The sequence below is a fragment of the Eulemur rufifrons genome, chromosome 4 (assembly GCF_041146395.1).
Source record: "Eulemur rufifrons isolate Redbay chromosome 4, OSU_ERuf_1, whole genome shotgun sequence".
In the NCBI taxonomy this organism is placed as follows: Eukaryota; Metazoa; Chordata; class Mammalia; order Primates; family Lemuridae; genus Eulemur; species Eulemur rufifrons.
The window spans coordinates 48,424,425-48,446,133 of record NC_090986.1 but is presented as its reverse complement, the minus strand read 5'-3'; the positions used below and the strand labels follow the sequence as shown (position 1 = coordinate 48,446,133).

Below are 21,709 nucleotides of genomic sequence, written 5' to 3'. Positions count from 1 at the left end.
TGCTGGAACTTGATTCTAAGTGGCTTTGAAAAGCCACTGAGGAGTTTGTGTTAGCCAGAGGCCACGAAAGCTGCCATCCACAGCTGAGTGATTCTCTGTTCAAACTGGGCATGAGCCCAATCTGAACAGAGAATCTGTTTTCTTCCTTCCAGTTTCAAAGAGCACATTTCTATATACTCCCTCATTTGCAGGGGTGAACTGGGAACAATAATATTCATTTATGAAAGGAATAATAATGTTAATTATTATAACTGTCGCTAAATACCTAATAGCACTATGATACATGTGGAAATGTCTGGATATTTGAAAAGCCATGCCTTTTGTTCCCTTTTTTTCAAAAAAAATTACATTTATCAGAAATTATTTAACATTCAGGAGCTAAGTGCTTCAGATCCAAAAGTGACACAGAGCTATCTAGATACTCTGTAATTCATGCATCCTGAGATCCATATATCCTAGTAATAGAATTGCTGTCCTTACTTGACACAAGTCTTAAAATAACAGAATATTCCTCACTCACATTATTTTTGTGATTCCAATTTCTATCCTTTTGTGCTCTCTCTCTCTTTCTCTGTAATTCACCCACCACACATATAGTAACACACACACACACATACCATACTTCTAGACACTCCCTTAAATTATTCCAGACAATCTTTTAGCAATGCCTTTTTTTTTTTCCTGGATTTGCAATTTTGGCACCACAACACCAAGTTCACATCCTGGATCATGCCTTCTATTAGGGAATGTCTGGGCAGTCTCCCAGTAAAGCTGAGCAGCTTCAGTATCATTAGTGGGATGATGGTATTTCAGCTCCTCTTCCTTTCATTCCTCTTTAGTTTATTATCAGTGCCACTAGGCTTAATGAACCAAAACGCCTGCTCATGCATTAAAAACAGAGATGTGCTTTCTGCCCTGGAAAAAAATTGCTATATTCTATTTTCTATGGCAGACATTTTTTAACAAACATAAAGTAGGAAAGGAAGCATGAGAATATTTGTATTATATAATAGAGAGATGTTAGTAAAAGCATTTTGAAACTTTCAAATAAGGAATATACTGATTTGCAAGTATAGAGTGCTCTCATAAATAACATGCACTCAATCATGATACGAAATTACCAAAAATACCAGTAGTACCAGCTACTGCTGTACAGAAGTATTAGTTATATTAGTACTAATGGACTCATTTATAATATACTCTCAGAAGTGACAATTACGTACGAGTTGTGTTATACAATGTTACCTAGATCTTCCATTCATATCTCTATTTTACACTATCCCTGGTATTGAAAATAAACTAGACACTGGCTTAGAAGTTAAAGCATACCCATATTGCTAAAACTACTAAAAAAAAAAAAACCTACTTGAGAAATATTAACGTTATTTTTCTGCATAATATCTAAAAAGTCTATTGTTGTAAGCCCTAAAGTTATATCGTTTTTAAGTCAAGGAGCAATCATATACATAACGTGGTTAATGATGACTTATTGCTATATAGGTAGTGTCCTGAAAGTTTGGACCCATATTTTGTGATTTTTTGAAAAGTTACTCTATGATATATCAAATTACTCTGACATGGTTTTACTGAACTCAGCTTGCAAACACCTCTGGCTATTATGCTAATTCATTTTGCTCACTTGCATCTCAGTAAAAGGGAAATGGGAGACCAACTACTCCAAATCGTCATTCTCATCACCTATATGTTCACTGTTCACCGATCTTAGCTCTGCTACACACTCAGCAAATGGACTCATGAATCACAGGCCAGTGATGTTTGAAAGGCAGGTCTTAGAAGAGTTGGCACTTCTGATAACAGCTGAGGCAAAGGGAACAGAAGGCAGGGTTCAAAAGAAGAGGGTGGAGAATGGGAAAGATAAACTGTCTTGCAATTTTGCTTCTCTTCCTTTCGTAAACAAATTTTTATCTGCCTTTCTCCACCCAGAAATGTACTGCACAATGTATGTGAGTTTCCCCAACGTTTAGAACCTCTTAAAAGCAGGCAGGGCTCCTCCTTACAGAAGCTGTGATTTTTCTACAATCATTTTCTATAATTGTGCCAAAGAGCTAAAAATAAAAATGACATAAGAAGTTTTGCCACAGTGAGAATCACAAGCTCAATTGTAGAACTGAGTCATCATCTTCAAGTTTCAGGAAGATATATCCAGGCTAGGAAATTCACTGTGCTGATTGCCTTCCTCCTGCCTGTGCTGGTTGAGATATAAAGTCTATGGTTTGGTTATCAATAACTGCTAGGAATTCTGGCCATAATCGAGTAGATAGCTGTAAAGTACTATCATATTGAGAAAGTAAATGTGGTAAGAACTGTAACAGGCTGAGGTTTATAGAGAAAGTCCTGATTACTGTGCAGGCTGAGTACCTCTGATCGGGGCCAAGACTGTACAAAGCAGTTATAGAATTTATTGTGTCTTATTTAAACTAAACATATATCTAGCTTTCTCCATTTTATATCTCTTCATTGTGCAGCAGAACACAATTTTTTTGGTTTATCATGAAACTTCTGTCTATTCCATCCTTTAAATCATTCATCACTCTTCTCAAGGTCACGAAGGAGCCTCAGGGGGAAGTATTTGTATTGACTGATTGGTTCTCTGATTCTTTTGCCTATGGGTGCTGGTAAATGAGCCTTTTGTGTTTTCAAGGAAGCAACTGAAGCAGGGGAGAGATACTTGTGAATCCTGTTAATAACATACATAAAGTGTGCTGTTCCCTGGAGATCTTAGTTCCCTGCATCTAAAACTCCTTGCCATTACTCCATGGTGAAAAATGAGTTTTGCCCTCTGATCACTACTACAAAGAGAATAGACACTTTCTGGTTCTGGAATTAAAGCATTCAGCAGTACAGGAGTCAACATACAGAAACTGTCTTTTTCTGCCATTGTACTATTGCATTCTGAGAAACAGGCACATTCAATAAAGCAAAGTTCACTCTCACTGAGAGGCTTTTTACCTAACTATGTACATTAGAAGTTGGTGAAAAAATAGGACAGTTGCATTGCTCCAATTCTGTGAAGTGGTGGGGAAAGTGAGTTAGGGGATAGATTCGGATATATCATCTTATTGATTTTTTTAATCAAATACATTCCTCTGGGTAGCAGCTTCTTAGTTTTCTTAACCACTCAAGAAACAGAAAGATACGCAAGCAGACATATTTCATTATCTGTAGCAACTATACTTTCTATTTTGTATTTCTGAGCAGAGCCCTGATATCTGGGAATACATTAAGTTTATAAATTATCATGTCACTAATGAACGGTGGTAGATCTTCTATACATAGAAGAGAAAAGGAGTCATTCCTGGTGGGATTATAATCTCACTTTTTCCATATAAGGACTGAACTCTGACCTTTTTTCTGTTGCCCAAATTTCTTTCTAGGAGACCTGGTGAGTCATGCCTACAAATGATCAAATCTCACTAAATGGGTTTTACTAACTCGATACAATGTGGTTTACTTCCCAACCTGATTCCAGTATAGCATCACATGAGAGATAGAAGACCCTCTTTTCTTAACTCAAACATTCCTTTCCACTGACTTCAGGTCTTTAAACAAAACTTAAGTCTTTCAACCAAATGCCTACTAAAGATTCCCTAAAACTTACCCATGACTTGTAAGGTCCTGCTTTGAGATGTCCCATCTTTTTGAGCCGAACCAATGTATTTCTTCTGTGTACTAATTTATGATTTTACCTGTAATTCCTGTCCCTATGAATGTATAAAACCAAACTATAACTTGGCTGTTTCGGGTCCCTTTTCTCAAGACCTCTTGAGAACTTGTCCCCCTGGGCTATGATAGCACACTTTTGACTCACAATAGACCTTAAATTATTTTAGAGTGTGGATTTTTCAATGGACACATGGCATCATGATTCTACTGCTCTTGTTTTATGCCAATGATGACATCTTTCCAAGCTGTGTTTTTTTTTTTTAGATGTCAGGTCTATTAAGTTATGATTTGCCTACAGGAAAATTCACCCCTTTAGGAGTAGAGTTCTATGAATTCTGACAAACACATAGTCATGAAACCTGACCAAGACACCCTTATCATTCTGCTCAGCTCAACTAAACTTTACACAGGCTTCTGACCTCTTTTTCTTTTTCTTAATAGAGCATTTACTCTAGAAAACTTGCAGTTGTAAATTCTTTTTCTGCTCCTTTGAGATGCAGCATTGCCAGTTTTACAACACAAGACTGTCTTTCTCAAGGACCTAAAGACATCCCTTTAAAATGCACTCATCAAAAAAGATAGTGTCCCTATCTCCTAGTTTTAGTGGAAGGACAGGAGCCAACTTTGATAAAAAACCAATTAGCAAACTCAGATGGCCTCATCACATTGAGCAATCTCCCAGCTAGCGTCCTCCAATACTTTTCCACTAGCTTAGAGCTTAAAAACTCTCCTGCCTTTTATTTCAATGAAGTTGAGATCTACCCCTCTACCTGTTGCAATAGTCCTGAATAAAGTCTTCCTTGCTTGTTTAACTCTGTCAGTGTAAAAATTCTTTTTGACAGCCCCCCGCCACAATCAAGTTAAAGAACATTGAATCATCTCCACAACTTTCCCTGTGCTCCTTTGTAGGTAATGCCCTTCCTCAAGCCCAGCTCCTGGCAACCACAGATGTAATTTCTGTCCTTACAGCTTTGCCTTTTCCAGAATGTCGTAGAAATGAAATCGTACTGTTTGTAGCCTTTTGGGTATGGTTTATTTTTCACTTAGCATAATACTGTTGAGATCTGTCCATGTTATCATGTTATAGCATGTATCATTGGTTTCTTCTTTTCACTGTCACATAGTATTGTTATAAACTACCATAATTTATTTAGTTTTCCAATTCATAGAATATAAATTTCGCTCTCCTGATGGTATCAATATTTGTCTTAGATTAGACTCACCAAAATGGTTGTTGCTTTCTTCTTCCTGGGGTAGGGGGCTGCAGGGGGCTGAGGTTCTCCATGGTCTCAACTAGAAGACTTCTTATATAACTATGCCAATAAATGAATAAATAAACCAGCCACCACATTGAAAACAATAATAAAACTCCTATAAAATTTTGGAAAAAAAATGCTTGTCTATAAATTACTTAAAATTAAACAGTAAAATGAGATTTGGTGAAATTTTCTACTAGCCATTTGTTTTAGGCAGCTGTTATGTCTTAAATACCTATCAAGTCAAAATTGAGATAATTCAGGCAGAAAGTACACTTATAAGCAGCTTGGCTTCCAGGCATAAATATGGAAATAATTATACACCAAGAGAATAGGAGTATTAGACTATGAGATCAATTTAAAAAAGTATAAACCTTTTTCACAACATATGCTTTCTAGAAAATTCCTGTTTCTGTATTTTTTCTGATTAAAAAATACTTTTACCTCTTTCACAAGTGTGTGGATAACAAGTACACGCACACACAAGCATATCTTTGACATCACATATTCATTTCTTTTTTATTTTCTGATATGAATGTTTAAAATTGGAGAACTGACTTAAATTTCAAGAGGCTTCATTATAACATTGGAAAATCCATTTTAGTATATAGTATCATTCATGACCTGGGCCAGTATTCTCCAAAATAAGTTATATGGAATAGGTGTTTTTTATATTTTTATAGCCATATAGTTTTACACATAAGTTAACAAATGTAAATCGATTAATTTACTTTATGGTTGTTAAATGCATTTATATGTAAAATCAATTGTGAATCAGCAAGAGGAGGTGCTGAGGACAGAACTTCTCAACTTCATTCAGTCTGGACAATTAATCCATGAAACACACATCAATAAATTCTGACCTAGGGTTGAGATTTAGGCTTATAGGAGCGGTAACTGATGAAGTAAAACAATATTGTTCTACATTGTGGATTAAAAGACTGGTCTCTAATACTGTGTCTGCTGCCATCTTTGTCAGAAGCCTGAGATTAGTGGCTAAGAGCACAGCCTCTCTGGGTTTGAACCCTGCACAGACCATTATTTGTTGGGTAACTGTGTTTAAGTCACCTCTCTGTGCCTTCACTTATTCACCTGTAAGCAAAATTCATAAGAGATTTTACCTCAGTGAGTTGTTAGATCAGTTACTATAATCAAAGTGCTTTGAAGAATATGTGATAAATATGTGTGGAATATTAGTTAAATGAGATAAATATGTATGGAAACATGAGTTATTTCTTACCAGGGGTTTTGAAACTTTGGACCTTGACTCACAATGATCAACCCACATCAAGATGCAGTAAAAACACAAATGTACACAAAACAATATACCCCTAAAGTAAAAGTTAAGTTAATACTTTAGCTATATGTCATGCACTCTAATATTTTTAATTCTGTTCTATTTTTTTCAGTTATTCTCTTTCTTTGTCTCCTTATTCTACTTTATTCTAATCTATTGATTCTATTCTACACAACCTATTCTATTCTGTTGTATCCATTCCATTAAACATCAAACAGGCCGGGCGCGGTGGCTCACGCCTGTAATCCTAGCACTCTGGGAGGCCGAGGCAGGTGGATCGCTCGAGGTCAGGAGTTCGAGACCAGCCTGAGCAAGAGCGAGACCCCGTCTCTACTAAAAATAGAAAGACATTATATGAACAACTAAAAATCTATATAGAAAAAATTAGCCGGGCATAGTGGCGCATGCCTGTAGTCCCAGCTACTCGGGAGGCTGAGACAGGAGGATCGCTTAAGCCGAGGAGTCTGAGGTTGCTGTGAGCTAAGCTGACGCCACGGCACTCACCCTAGCCTGGGCAACAAAGTGAGACTCTGTCTCAACAAAAAAAAAACAAAAAATAAAAAAAAACATCAAACAAAAACTGGTCCTCATCCTTTGATTGCAAGACACTGATTTAGCTACATGATCTGCTGATGATCATTTAAACTCTGCCTTGAGTTGTTTGTTCATTCCCCTCATAAAACCCATTAGGTACTTCATAAATTTGAGTTTTTTTTCTAAAATTCAGTTTCAGACTCCATCTCTAACCTGCTCAATAAGGATCTCCTGGAGGTTTTGGGCTCACCATGTATCACTTGCATGCCTAATATTTTGTAGACATTGAATATTCCAGGTTTCTTCTAATTCCAAAATTGAAACAAATGAGAAAGTCTCTGCTTAATGTATTTTTTAGAGATTGAATCTGCACTTAATATATGGAACACACACCTACTGTTTGAGATAAACTCACTGTCTTTCTGAACTATCTAGAGAAAAAAATTAAGTCCAGGTAATTATTCCTCAATAATTAGATTGATTTTTATGATGCTTTCTGCATTTGTAAATGAGTTTTTAACATTTTCAAACTAAAAATTACATAAAGTTGAAGTAAAAGCTAAAATCAAGTCCACATTGAGAGAGTGTACTTTATAGTATCTGCATCATTTTTCTATATTTTGGCATAAATTAGTATATCCCAGCATTTAAATAGGCATAAAATTCTTTTGCTTATATTCAGACTTTTATGTACTGCAGAATAGATAAGAAGAGTAGTTATAATTCCACCTTCATTTCTCTTAGATTTTGGTAACATACCAAATTATATTTCAGGCCCTCTAAAGTAATCATTACATATGCCTATAGAATATAATAACATTACATATGTATTTTATAAGCATATAAATATACATTGCAAATATCCAAAAATCTATTTTAAGTTTGAAGTATATTTCACTGGTAGGATTTCTGTGGCTTACATCGTATTTTACAACAGATTTATAAACTGTATAATATATACATACCATTAAATTTATTTTATGAAATAAGAGATATCTCAAATAAAAAGATTATTTTTGGTAGATATTTTGAAATTGGAAGGGGAATTTTGTACTATTAAATGTTTATGTGAAAAATATTTATTTAATTTGGTTAGTCAATGTGTACTTCCAACAATAGGTATTTTGACTTTCCATGAGATTTCTATATCACTCAAATAATAGTTCAAAAGGGATTCCACCGTTCACAGTCATCAATGACTAGAAAAGAATTTCATTCATTATTACTTCAATGTAAGTCTACTTTTCTAAAAAGAAAAAGATACTTTGTATTTTTTTCCATTTCTACATACTTTTCATATATGGCTTTTACTCTTCTCAGCATGTCTCCAATATCCTGAGATATTTAGCATTCCAAACATGTTATATCTATAACCATATACTGTACAGGTTTTCAAATACAAGGCTTTCTGAAGGGCTTCTCCATTAGTATCCATGGACATGTGCAGGACCTTCTGAAAACTCCACAAATCCATGCTAATTCCATAAGCAAATGCTTGAGCTGCATTAATTATAAGAACATGCTACTTCAATGGATTTAAAAAGTGCTTGTGAGGCAGCTGTATTTTCCTCTCATTCTCACAGTGTGGTATTATTTATGGCATTTCATGTGTGATTTCCATGCTCATCCAACAGATATTGATTCATACCTTTTTGTATTCTACATTTTGGTTGTTTTACCTTCAGGATCCTTCAGTCAAAGCTACTGTGGTTGTTGCTTATTTGAAAGACTGTCCGCCCACCCCCATGCACTCCATTCTCTCCACGAACAGCTGCATCACAGCTGTCATTCTGATTGGTAAAGATGTCTTTGGCGGATAAGCCTATGCCTGTGGCACACAGAGTGGCTTCAGACAACTAATTAGCAGGAGCTGGGCCACAGCAAGGTTTGGTGCTGTCCATCAAGGCTGCGACCACCACTGACACCATCAGCAAATCTGTCAAATGCGGCTCTTCCTGTGGATAACACCAAGCCCACGTCTTCTGTGGAGAAGAAAGAACTGGCAGCCCATGTTTAATGAAAAGTAAAAGTAGGTTACTTAACACTTTACACAGTGTTAAGTAATTGAAAAAAATACTGAACTGGTGAAAATTTTGATAATCAATTTTTATCTGTGGATGAAATACAGGGAAAAATCCAACTAAAAACTTCTCCATGAATTTCCAGTGAAACAATTCATAAGCCCAACCACACTGTTCAGGTACATTTATTTAGCCTCTGGAAAACAACACTAATGTAAACTCTTTTTAATAAGGGTGGGCTATTAATTATATATAAAGTCAAATGTGAATATTTACATTACAGATGCAATCACATATCATTAATGTTATATATAAAATTATTATATATAATAATTTCTTTTAAAATTCAAAATCTATTTGTAGGAATGCATCCAGAAATATGCATATCTGCATTTATAATTAAGTGTTTGGAAGTTTTAAAGCCGACTACATTGAACACACATTGAGAAACATTATAGAGTCATTGTTCTTAGTAACTACAATGTGTGTAGATAGCACATTAACTAAGAATGTGAAATTTTATAGCCACTATAGTTTTGCATTTCAAGCAGATCTTATAAATGAAGCCAGGAAAGAGGATAGAATTGAGAAGACAAAGAACAAGTGGAACTGTCTTCAAAACTCTGATGCCTTCTCTTGACACCTTGCTTTCACATACACTGTCTACCTAAGAAAAATTTTCATTCCTCTGCCACCACATATTATATCATTCCTGAACAGTCACCTAGTAAAATCCTTCAAGTCTTATAGTAACATTATATTTTTCCTACACTAGGTTACAATGCTCCTGTTATGCATTCTTGCATCTTGAGCATGTCTTATTTTAACACTACTTACACTTTAGGGTAACATACTGACATAAGTTAGAGTGTAATATCTAAGACACAACAAACCATGTCTGTTTGCTGAGAATGATGTACTTAGCACTTATAACATTACCTTTTGTCTACTTGCTGGATACATATTTGTTGAAGGAAGGATGAAAGGGAGGACAGAAGGAAGAAAAGAAGGAAGGAAGGAATTGGTAATTTATGATTCATAGATTGGGTTCATCATAATTATGGAAAAGAACAAAAAGGATAAGATGGATAATTTGTTTCCCCTCCAAAGAGCAGTCTCAACTTCATGTTCGTGGGCAAGGAATAGGAAGGAATGCCTAGCATCTTCTCTGCATTTACCTGTTTTAAGGGACATATTTATTGTCCCATTTTAAAAATTACATCAATTCACATCCGAAAGCAGAGATAGGTAGTTCACGGTGGATCAAATATGCCTAATTTTCTATTTGCCTACATCGCTCTTAAAATTAACATTTCATAAGATTTTTCAGGAATAAATTCAATAGGGTGAGACAAACCAATATTCATGTTTCTAGAAAATTGTGTTACACATAGACATTAGACATGAGTGTATGCATTGTCTACAAACTACTGTACTATGAATTCTTTGCATTCTTGGTAATTTGTTTCAAATTTATGTGTGCTTACCTAGAAGCTAATAATGGCTGACAAATATTTTTAATGCATGCAGTAAAAATTTATTTCTATATAAGTTACACATAACTGATTCATATCAAGTGGAAAGATTTCTAAATACTGCTTGGAATGGGTAGCCAAAAATTGTCCTGTGATTTGTTAGGAATTATTTACAAAGTCAATCTTACATGAAATGACATAAAACCTTTGACTTTTCTCAGTTGGACATGTGAGAACTCTAAAAACTCTCCAACTCACGACGTGTATTATTTGTTATTTTGCTGAGGTATATATTTGGACCTTTCATGATAAAAGGGTGGAAAGGGGAATTTGTCCTTATCTAGGGCATGAGCCAGACCTCCAGCATGATTTCTCTACTTATTGTTGTATATGCAATATTTCCCAGTGACTGAGATCTAATATATTACTTATCATTTTTCATAATTTGCTGCATTTTGGAGGCCAAAGCCATATGTTACTGAGAATTTAAATATTTTGATATATTAAGAACTATTTCCAAAATATGTATGTATGTATGTATATTATGTGTGTATGTGTATATTTGGATATATATTTTACTACATTTGAGGTTTTATAAAAGGCTGTCTTATGTAGAAAGAAAATAAAACTAAACCAGATTATGAATTGTTATTAGTAAAAATCTATTAAATTTAGATAACTTTATTACACCTAAATATTATTACTATAACACATTAAAAAACTCCAATAAATGATTTACCTACTAAGTATTTTAAGTTAAAAGCTGATATCCACTTTAATACCTATTCTAAGGACTGAACACATTTATTTATGTACTTGTACATAATTATGTAAATGTACTTGGGCAATATGACTATAAAATATACCAAGAAGAAGAAAATACTGTATGAACTATAGTATTTATTATACAGCAGACACAGGAAAATACAAGTGTGTACTATAATACCCATATACTAAATCCTGTTTAGAATATGCATATTTTTAAAAAAGATGAGACATGGCAAGACCAACTATGACAAAAACAAAAAGGTGTTTCCTTTTTTCTGTGAAAGGAACAGATAGTGTCATTTTGCTCCTACTCTATATAATATTATTTAAACAAGAGTTCTAGTGTTCTAGGCTTTGTAACAAACTGAGCCTCATTGTACTATAGCTTTCAGCATGTCCTTGATTGGTGACCTAGGCTCAAAGTGCACACATAACTTCATCTTAATGGGGAGGGAAATTATACTTACCCCAAAGACTATTATATTGAATGAGGTGATGAATGTGAAATACAAAACATGTAGTACTAGTAACAGTTTACCATATTTTTGTTCCTTTCTAACACATGCCTCTTACCATTTGACATTTTTATTCTATTAAATATTTCTATTATGCGACACAATTGGCAATTTCATGAAATCGATGATAATTTACTTCTATGAATTTATGAATCCTGCAAAGCCTGTGTTACGAATTTACATAAAAGGTCAAAATTATTTTCCTTATCGAAATGATTTTCTCAATTTTGCTGTGGAGATTTACAGCAGTGGCCCATCCTGGGATATCTTAATCAACCATCTGCACCCATGAATTTCACACTTGTGCTAACTGCCACATTTCCAAAGTCTGGCGGCTAGAATTCACACTTATTTTGAAACCCTTCCACCAATCTCCCTAACTCTTAGAGTTAAGATTTCCATCTGACATTGATTTTCGGATTTCATCCCTACAAGGGAAAAGTCTTATCTCAAAAATTCATACACTGAACACTAGACCATTTTGTAAAAATTCTTTAGCTCAAGCATCAAAAACAGTGACAGGGAACAGCTACTCATACTGAGATGCAGTCTTGTGTGAATTCCAATAACTATGAGACATTTTACTACAGACTGCAGAATATAGACACTGAAGGCTCGGTTTGCATTCTATGCTGTTTCATGGGAAAAAGGAATGAAATGTAATATAACGGAAATGACAATAAAATTTATGGATCAAAAGTACTTAGTAAAGGTGATATGCATTTATGGCATGAAAACAATGTGCACTTTTTTATTTTTGTGCTTCTAGTTTAATCATGATGGTGCTCTGTGTATCCAATCACAGAAGGTATGCTGGGAAGAGAAAACTTAAACGTGGCAGTTTAAATTCCTTTCCTTACTTGAAACCTAACTTAGGAAAAAATTGCAATTATGAATGATTTTCTTTAACACTGGTTTGGGAAATTTTAATGCTTTTAATATTTTAAGGTTGAGTCATTAGATTACTAAGGATCAGAAATCCTAGGATCAAATTTTAGTGATATCACTAGCTTGCTCTGTGATGTAGGGCAAGCTGTGCCATCTCTATTATCTTTACATTATATGTAATAGGCATATGCTTCAGTAATATGAACATATAGTCTCTGTGGTCCCTTACAGTCAAATAGCCTGTGAGATTTTTTGTTTGTTTGTTTTTACTTTAGTCAATATCTTTGCAGTTTCTGAAGCTGTGTGTCTGCCTATATTCAGTCCCACTAATTACTATCTATGTGAATTTGAGCAAATTATGTAAAATCTCTGTGTCTCTGTCTCCCCATCTGTAGAATAAGAGTAATAATCATAGCTATCTAATAGGGTTGTTGTCAGGATTAAATAAGCCATATTTCAATAATTCTAATATGAAAAATTCTATTTTTATTTAACATATCTTAAAGTTGAGTGCATATTAAAGAAATTTTTAATAAGCATTTATCAGAATTCAATTGATAGGATGTTTTTCCCTAGTGGCACATAAAATTATAGCATATTATATACTCAGTGATATCTTAGATTAGAAGAATTATAACATATATGAAGTACTTAAAATAGTACCTGGCACAAAAATTTCTCAATAGCTGATGTTAACATTTCTCTATAATTAAGCAATAATTGTTATATCTAAGTTTAAGAGTGATAGGTTAAGAATAGGTTAATAATGGTTAAAAGCTTCCTAATCACATCAATTTTGGTTTTATTTTGTATCTAATGTCATAATACAAATTTAATAACTTCATCCAGATTTATTAACACTAATTAATGCAGAATATGACTGCTATTTGAACAACAGTGTAGTTTAATACAGTTAAATATTTTTCCATGTTAGAAAAAACATCCTCTTTTTGCTTTAATAAGGTGATTAAAGAGGAAAAGTATAAATTATACAAAAAATTAAGACCATACATTTACTAGGTTTGATATATTATTAAAAATAAAGAAAAAACATATTAGAGATGCCAAAGTTGTATATTATAATCATTTTTCACAGTTAATTCTCAAGAATGATTAACTCTAAGTTAATAAATTTTAAGAAATTGATTACTAAACCTACCCACTTTATTATTAGTCTACAGGTGTCAAGCATTTATACAGAAATCCTGTCTCTTAGAATGCTTTAAAGAACTCTAAAGTTGGCATCACTTCTCTCTTTTATTTAAGTTTTATTTTATGAAAAATCTCCCTGAATTAAAACAAATGCATACTTAAGAAATTAGATGTATTATAATCAAAATCAATTTAAAATGACCAAGGGCAAAATGTAAATAATAGGAGAATATACAAATAAAGTGCTTGAAACAGTCCCTAGCACAGAGGTTACACGATATAAGTTGTCAATATCATCATCATTATTTGGTTTCATAGATCACCAGACACAGAGGGCCTTATGGATGACCTAGTTAAAGACCATGCAGACTGCAATAGGCCTGGAACATGACGGTTAAGTAAGAATTCATAGGATAAAAGTTTCTAAAAATTTGTCTGCTTTCCTTTGTTTACAAATATACCATAGTAGATTTACTTTCACTGTTCTTTGACAGTTGGACTAATAAATTAAATCAACATCATGACTCTGGATGTCATTTTTTCTCGTTCAAAAGTCCTTAGAACTTTAGTCAAATAAACCCTGTACACACTCTGTTCTTGTGCTTTGGGCCTTATAAAACAACGAAGGGAGAAAAAAATATATGATTTATAAAAAATCCTTTGAAGTGTATTTCATTTAAATTCTCTACAAAAAGTAAGACAATCTTCATTAAACAATTTCCTCATCCCACCGTCTGTGATAATCAGTGATTTTTCTGAGGAGTATGGACTCTTGAGTCAATAAACACAAACAAAATGTTATAAAAATAAATATACTTCTTAGAAATTTGAAATCTATTTGGATTTGAATGACTTCCACAAAATTCTGAGTAAGCTTCTTTATGATTTACATGAATCTTCAATTACAAATAAACTCTTCCTTTTCCTGCCATAAAGTTAGGACTGTCATGTTATTGTTAGTTATTAGTGGGAGGAACTCCATTGTTTTGTATGTTTGAAACATACACTATCATGATGAAAAATCAAGGGATAAACAACTATAGTTCTTCTCTCGACTGCAAGTGATTTAGACTTTGGAGAAAGAAAAATAAAGAAAGAAAATAAAAGAAAAATCAGAAAAAGGATACATGCTTAAGTTTAGAAGGATGTTTCTGAATATTTAGACTCCCACGCACACAAAAAAAAAAAAAAAAAAAGAAAAGAAAAAAAAATATGTGAAGGAAGAATTACAGGATAAAAGTGTCCAAAATATCACTCAATCCTCTTTCAAACTCAACTAATACTTTATATAAAAAGAATTTGCTTTCTCAATTAAATTTCTATTAATCGAAGTAGTTTCTTCAACCTATATTACTACTGGGATTTGGGGAATAATAGATTCCTTCAGATGGCAAAGATAAGGGCTATTGCAAAATATTCTTTACCGCTAATAACAATTAAATGTTTTAGGGGATTTGGGAGAAACAAACCTGTGTCCTATTAGAAAACAGACACATAGACACACGTATTATCTATCTATAATCTGTATGTTATTACCATGGAAAATAGGTGAAACTGTACATTTTAATATTAGAGTTAACTATTAAAACATAATTCCTTAAAAATATGGATCTTCTTCCATTGCACAACAATGTGAACATACTTAACATTACTGAAATCTACACTTAAAATGGTTAAGATAGTAAATTTTACATTATGTATTTTTACCAGAATTTTAAAAAACTGAATGAAAGATAACAGATTTTTGTAATCAACCATGATGTAGTAATTGGTATTACAATAGCCCTTCCAACAGAAAAGGAAAAAAAATATGGATCTTCCACATTTTACTGTGGATAAATTAATTTTTTTAAGGAAAGTAATGGTTTTCATTTTAAGTTTAAACACAGGAAAATAAAAGATCAAACTGTGAAAAAGTAGTAAAAAAAAAGTATAGGTTTAATAAAAATTCCAATTTAACCAGTTCATATTAAGCAGTTGCCTTCTTTATATTCTTTGAGTATAGGAGATAAAGCAAATCAACCTTTTAACAAATAGATGTGCATATCTTTTAGCTCAATTAATCAAAATGAATCAATCAAGAACATTTAACTCTAAAAGAAAGTTGCTCCTGACTTCCTTTAAAAATAGGTAAAAATCAGTATTTTTCATCCAATGTTATAAACATTATATTTAATAGTTGGACCACTATCCAAGAGGAAAAAAATATTGTTACATTTTTGTTCTAAAATTGTTTACTTAAAGTTATTTGTAAAAGCACTAGTGTAAAAATGTGGCCATAGAGGAGGTCAGCAAAGAAGATATTTATGCTAGTTATCATAGAATATTTAAAATCATTAGGAAAATGAAAATCGCTCAGTACTAACATGGTGTCTACAGAGATATGGCATACCTCGTAATGGCTTTCTTCATTCTCCTGCATGTGGAAACCCGCAGAGCTGGGACATTTCTGAGGAGTGACAGGAATAGTGTCACTTTTGCTGTGTGAGTTACACTGAAAGAGATTACCAAATAATTGTGACAAACTACTCCATATTTAGAGGGTCCACTGAGAGACATGGCTGTTTACTATGAGCCTAATAAAGGAAAATCATTTGAGCTAACAAGGTTCTACACTCAGAGATACATGCATTAATATTGAGTCTTTACTAAAAAGATAGAAAATGTCCTTAGAATGAACAAATTTTCATTATGTTTTTACTAAAACTAAAGAAATGAAAGATTTAGTTATTTTACTTTTTCTTTGCTTTTTTAAAGCAATATTTACTTATTACATTTACAATTTTAGTAGCTAAAACTTATATGATGCTACTATTTGTGTGAGGTGTTATTTAAGTGTCTGACATACGTTATACACGTATTAACCCATGATACCGGAATCATTATTATTACCACTGATAGATGATAAAACTGAGACATAAACTTTTGCCCCAAAGTTGTGCTACTACCCAGCTTTCTGGGACCATTTTTCATATCCTTATCTACCACATGAACTGCTCTTATAAATGATACATTTAAAATAGATAAAACTGAAAAACTAAAAGTTTAATGTCTTAAAATATTAGATCACTTTTTCCATATTAAATAGAAAGCATTTTTAAAACAGGTGAACTAAAATAATTAACTTGGAATTATTATAATTCACATACATGTGAATTATAGAATATAAGATATTAAATTATAGCTTGTATTTCTCTGCAAAAATATTAAAATGGCTACTTTTCATATTCCTCGCAAGAGTTCTATTGTGAAAATAAGACATTCATCACTTCCTATTTCCTTGCATCTTTCTTTCCTAAATCTCTTATTAGATTCAAGGCAAAAAATTTTCATAAGTTTTGTTGTTTGACCATTTATTAAGCATAACTTTGCATAGATATTAAGGTTTATATTTTAATAAAAATATACTGCAGTGCCTCCAGAAAAGTTTCATCATTGATATATACCCTTTCCTCTTCCACAAAACTACAATATATGCATATATGTTTATGACATCAGGAGGGAAGATACTATTTTTTCAAACTAGTGTGTCAAGTTTTCTATTTATTAATAAAATGTTATGTTCACCATTTCAAAGAAAAATGTTAGGAAATTGCTGTCAAAGACATTTTTAAAAGCAAATGAGTTTTAGAGTTTTAATGTATTGAGTTCATTATATTTTCATTCCAAGACCACCATTTTATATATTTGAATATATTTTAAAGTACTGACATTACATTTGAAGATATCAATTAATTTATCTCATTTATTTTTGTTTGTTGAAGATAAATAGCTATATGACAACTAGGAAGGCATGACTCTTACACCCAATGCCCATGTTATAAAACTTTTAGCATGGAAAAATTCTATTATACCTGCCTTCTCTATAAACACTTTAACTTCAACCCTATTCAAAACTTTCCGCCTCTGGGTGCTCTTCATGTTTAATTCAACAAATGGTGATTGCCATTTTAACCCCTGCTTGTAATCTAAGTGACTTTTATGTGCAGTTTGTAAAATGCTGCTTTGCCAATAATAATTATTTGAATGTTCCTAAGTTTCTCTGAACAAATTCTTTGTTTACTATGAAGGCCTTTCTCTCCACAGCAGCTTTCTTGGCTTTCTAAGAAAAAAAAAAAAAAAATGTAGACTTTAAAACAGTTATTTTCATCTGTGATGTCCGTAGATGCTTTAATCATTCAATTCCTGTCTCTAGCCTCTCCTCATATCTATTCATGCTGATTAATCTTTTTAAAAGATCTCATGTATTATGCAGTTTTTCTCCTGAGAAACATTTCCTGAATTTCTGTGGCCCAGCAGTGCCTCTCACCCTGGCTCTATATTAAAATCACCTGGGGAGCTTTTTAAAAATGTCAATGACTGAGCCCCACCTCATACCAGTTAAATTAGAGCTCAGGCATAAATATGTTTAAATACCCAGGGAATTCTAGTGTGCAGCCAGAGTTTAGAATCCCAAGGTTAAGGTTAAAGTTCTTTGCCCCTCAGGACAGTATAGTAAATTTTGGGCTCATTCCTCTTTCAGTCTGGTATCTTCCTCCGTAGCATTTGTTCTCCATTTTTTAATTGAACCCACCATATGCTGGGTTATATTTTTTAATGAATATATCATAATGTCTCCAAACTTGAAAAAAAATCCTATATCTATATAATGCTTTATACCTCCACATACAAGAATTTATGTTTTATCTACAAGGAACCTCTGCAGAAAGGTAGAAAATATAATCCTTTCACAGATAGGAAAGACAAGAGGTTTAGATATATTCAGTGCCATTTGTGTAAGGATTTGCCTTGTAAAACACCCCCAGTAATAACACTACAGGTTTTGGGCTATTTCTACTCTACCATATCTCCCTAAGTGGATTCATCTATTTGCTTATTTATTCACTCAATCTATTAAGTTTGTTAGTTTATAATCAGACATTTACTGAGTGCATGCTATGTGTCAGGATTTTACTGGCTTATCAAGATATGGCATTTAATATCCGTAATACTTTCGCTGTAGCAATGAAACCATATATGAAAATAAATAACCACTATCATATGTGAAAATGCCACATGAAAACATATGCAGATTGCTAAGAGACAGAGAAAAAAATGACTAGACTCCAGGGTTTGATACAGAAATAGATTGATAATTTGATACAGAAATAGAAATAGATTGACGGGGAAATGATAGCAGGCATTCAAGATTGAAGGAACCACGTATGAAAAGGCTAAAAGACATTAATTCTCAGGACCCATGAGTAGGTTGATGGCTGTTCAAACATGGAGCACGTAAAAATTGATTTGAGAATAGATGAAGTTATTAGTGCATTAAATTCAACAGTAGAACCAGTGATGAGAAGTGATAGAACTGGACTTAATATAAGGGATGACTACCCAATGGATAGGTGCTTTATAAACAGCAGCAGTGCCAAGGGTGAGCTTAATCCGTAATCCTTTCGCACCCAACTTCCCCAAGGAAATATTCAACATAAGCAAAATGAGTACATTTATAATATGACCAGGACACCCTGGTAAGTCCTTCCATTCCAATAAGACTTCACCCCTAAGCCTTTCCTGTGTCTAATTCTGGAGAAGCCTTTGTTTATAGAACAGTAAATGTCATCAAAGGCAAATTTGAACCCACTGTTACTTCTCCACTTTTAAAAATTGAATGTTATGATGTAAATTACTTCTGGGATTGAAAGTCTATGAATTAGAGCAAAAACAAAAAGAAAAAACACCGTAAACCATATTTTGAGATCAAATATTACAAATAGGCAAACATTTAAGAAAAAAATTCTTAAGGAAAAAAAAATTAATCACTATGAATCCTTCTGAACAAGTTTCTAGTTCGAGGAGAGTTGTAGCCTAAAACAAAACGATTTATTTTAAAGACTAAAGACTATCTTCCACCAAAGAATTTTACTGCTTTCCAAATTTAACATGAATGACTATATAATGAATAATTGTTAAGATGGATTTGCTCAATCAGATTTAATATTGTAGGGTGCATATGTAAATCAAATTTGAGAGGTGTAGAGCTCAATAACAATAGATTAAATGGAAATCACTGTAAATACATTTGTTTTATACTTTAAAACCCATTTGATATTTTTCATCACCTATGATTGATAGTCTATATTTTAATATGTGGATAAGTCTTGCCTCCCCAAAACGCCCATTGTGTATCTTGGGAAAATTGTTATTTCTAACTATAGAAATACATAGTCAAACCTGCCACATAATCAGGTATGTTAGCTCTTTCATTTTTGACAAATTCCTAAGAAAGCGCTTCATAGCCATGATATCAATAGAAAGAAAAAAATAAACAGTAGCAAGTACAACAAAAGTTTTATGAAAGTTCACATAATCATAAACAAGCCACGGCTGTTTTCTTTGCGGAAAAGGGAGTACTTTACATTTCCCACCCAGCTGTAACCAGCAGCTACGTGCACTATTATTCCATTACTCCTCCTACCTTTATAAAATCAAGGCTGTTTGCTAAAAATCAAAGGCGCTTTTACAAAATTTTTGCAATCATTTGTAAAGGCCTTGTATTTTTATGTTATAGGTTTCATTAAATAACAATTCCATTTGTTAAAAAAACTCCCACTGAAAATGTTATTCCTACCCATCTTAATAAACTAAGGATTCCTTTCACAAGAATTCTAAAACCTTCTTAAAACTTTTGGTATAAAAATTCTAAAAGTTCATTAAAGAATTCAAATGTATAGGAAAAAATCCACTTTAAAGAACTGCTAATACTTGATGTCTTCAACTTCTTTGCATTCATTTCTTTGGAGACCAACATATAGCAGGTTTCCTTACCCCTATTCCTCTGAAATTGATTTACTGTAATTACCAATGATGTTCGCATTAGTAATTCAAAGGGTGAGTCTCAATCTTCATCTAACTTACCAGGACTGATCACTCTCTCTTCTTGTTACATTTATGTCACTACCCTTCCAGGACACCAGGCACTCATGGCTTGCTTTCTTCTCCTGCCCTCTTTCTGGAATCATTTCATTGTTAATGTCTTGGTGATGTTAAAATGGAAAGGACTAGAGAGGATGAGATCTGAATACTTCCTCAGAAAGCATGAATATTTTGTCCAGTGAAGTTGATCAGTTTGACAATTACACCCGTGGTTCTTAACTCCAAAATACTTTCTTTGACAGCTATATGAATGATTTTCTATTTGTAGACAGACAAGGAAAGGAGTCTTAGAACATTCTCAAACATGCTTATATCAAAGCACATATTTTTATAAGTACTTCTAGAAATTGATAACATTTATATTTTATGTGGCACATAGTATAGATTCTTATTATTTATGAAAATTTGTTCTAATCACTTAATGTTCTGAAATTTATTCCATCTCAATTCAGGAAACCTTGACACTATATCCACAGCCTTCTCTATAGTATTTTCTATGCATCCTTCTCTTATGGCTTATTTTTCTGTCCTCTTTAATCATGACTAGAAAACAAAGCTAAAATGTTCATTGAACTTCATGGAACATGTAGGTATTCAGCGTGGGTGATATATATTTTGATTTAAAATGAAAATGCAGTATAATAAAATTTAAAACCAAATGCTATATAAATGCCTAAGCAAATCACAGAAATAGAGATATCCACAATGCATAACAATTTCAAGACAGGGACTGCTTATGTTAAATAAGAAAAAAAGACCACAAAAGGATACAAAGGGAATATTAACTGTATCTATAGTATACAGGGAGTCTGTTTATCTTTTTTAAATTGTTCTGCCTCTCTTCTTTAAAAATCAATTATATTTTTTTTGAAAATTGGGGACAAATATCACAAAATATTAGTATATTTAATTCTGGATAGTGAGGACATAGATATTTTTCTTATTTCTCTTTACTTTTTCTGAGTTTTTTCAGATACCTGACAGTAAATACACATATAGAAAAAGAATTAGCATGATTTTGTTAAAAATCTATTCCACCCATAGCACAGGATTATTGGTAATGGTTTTATAGAGCTTTATAAACTTTAAAATCCCCAAATTGTGCATCTTCAGAAGTGAAGATAAACATGTACATATTAGGTCCCTTCTGATTGGGCTCAGTCACTTTTTGGTTGGAAATGTTTTTCTAAAGCCTGGT

At 32.9% G+C, this 21,709-nt stretch overlaps 1 protein-coding gene across 4 annotated transcripts in view; it reads right to left on the bottom strand.

Annotated features, from left to right (window-relative positions):
• Positions 1-21,709, bottom strand: part of PCDH9 (protocadherin 9) — an 862,890-nt gene that overhangs the window by 526,155 nt on the left and 315,026 nt on the right. For 2 of the 4 annotated variants that reach the window (XM_069467171.1, XM_069467173.1), the window contains exon 3: positions 15,983-16,084. The exons of the other annotated variants lie outside the window; for them this stretch is intronic. In XM_069467171.1, coding sequence (XP_069323272.1) covers positions 15,983-16,084 — 102 coding nt within the window. The remainder of the gene's footprint in view (positions 1-15,982; positions 16,085-21,709) is intronic. 4 annotated transcript variants of the gene reach the window in all.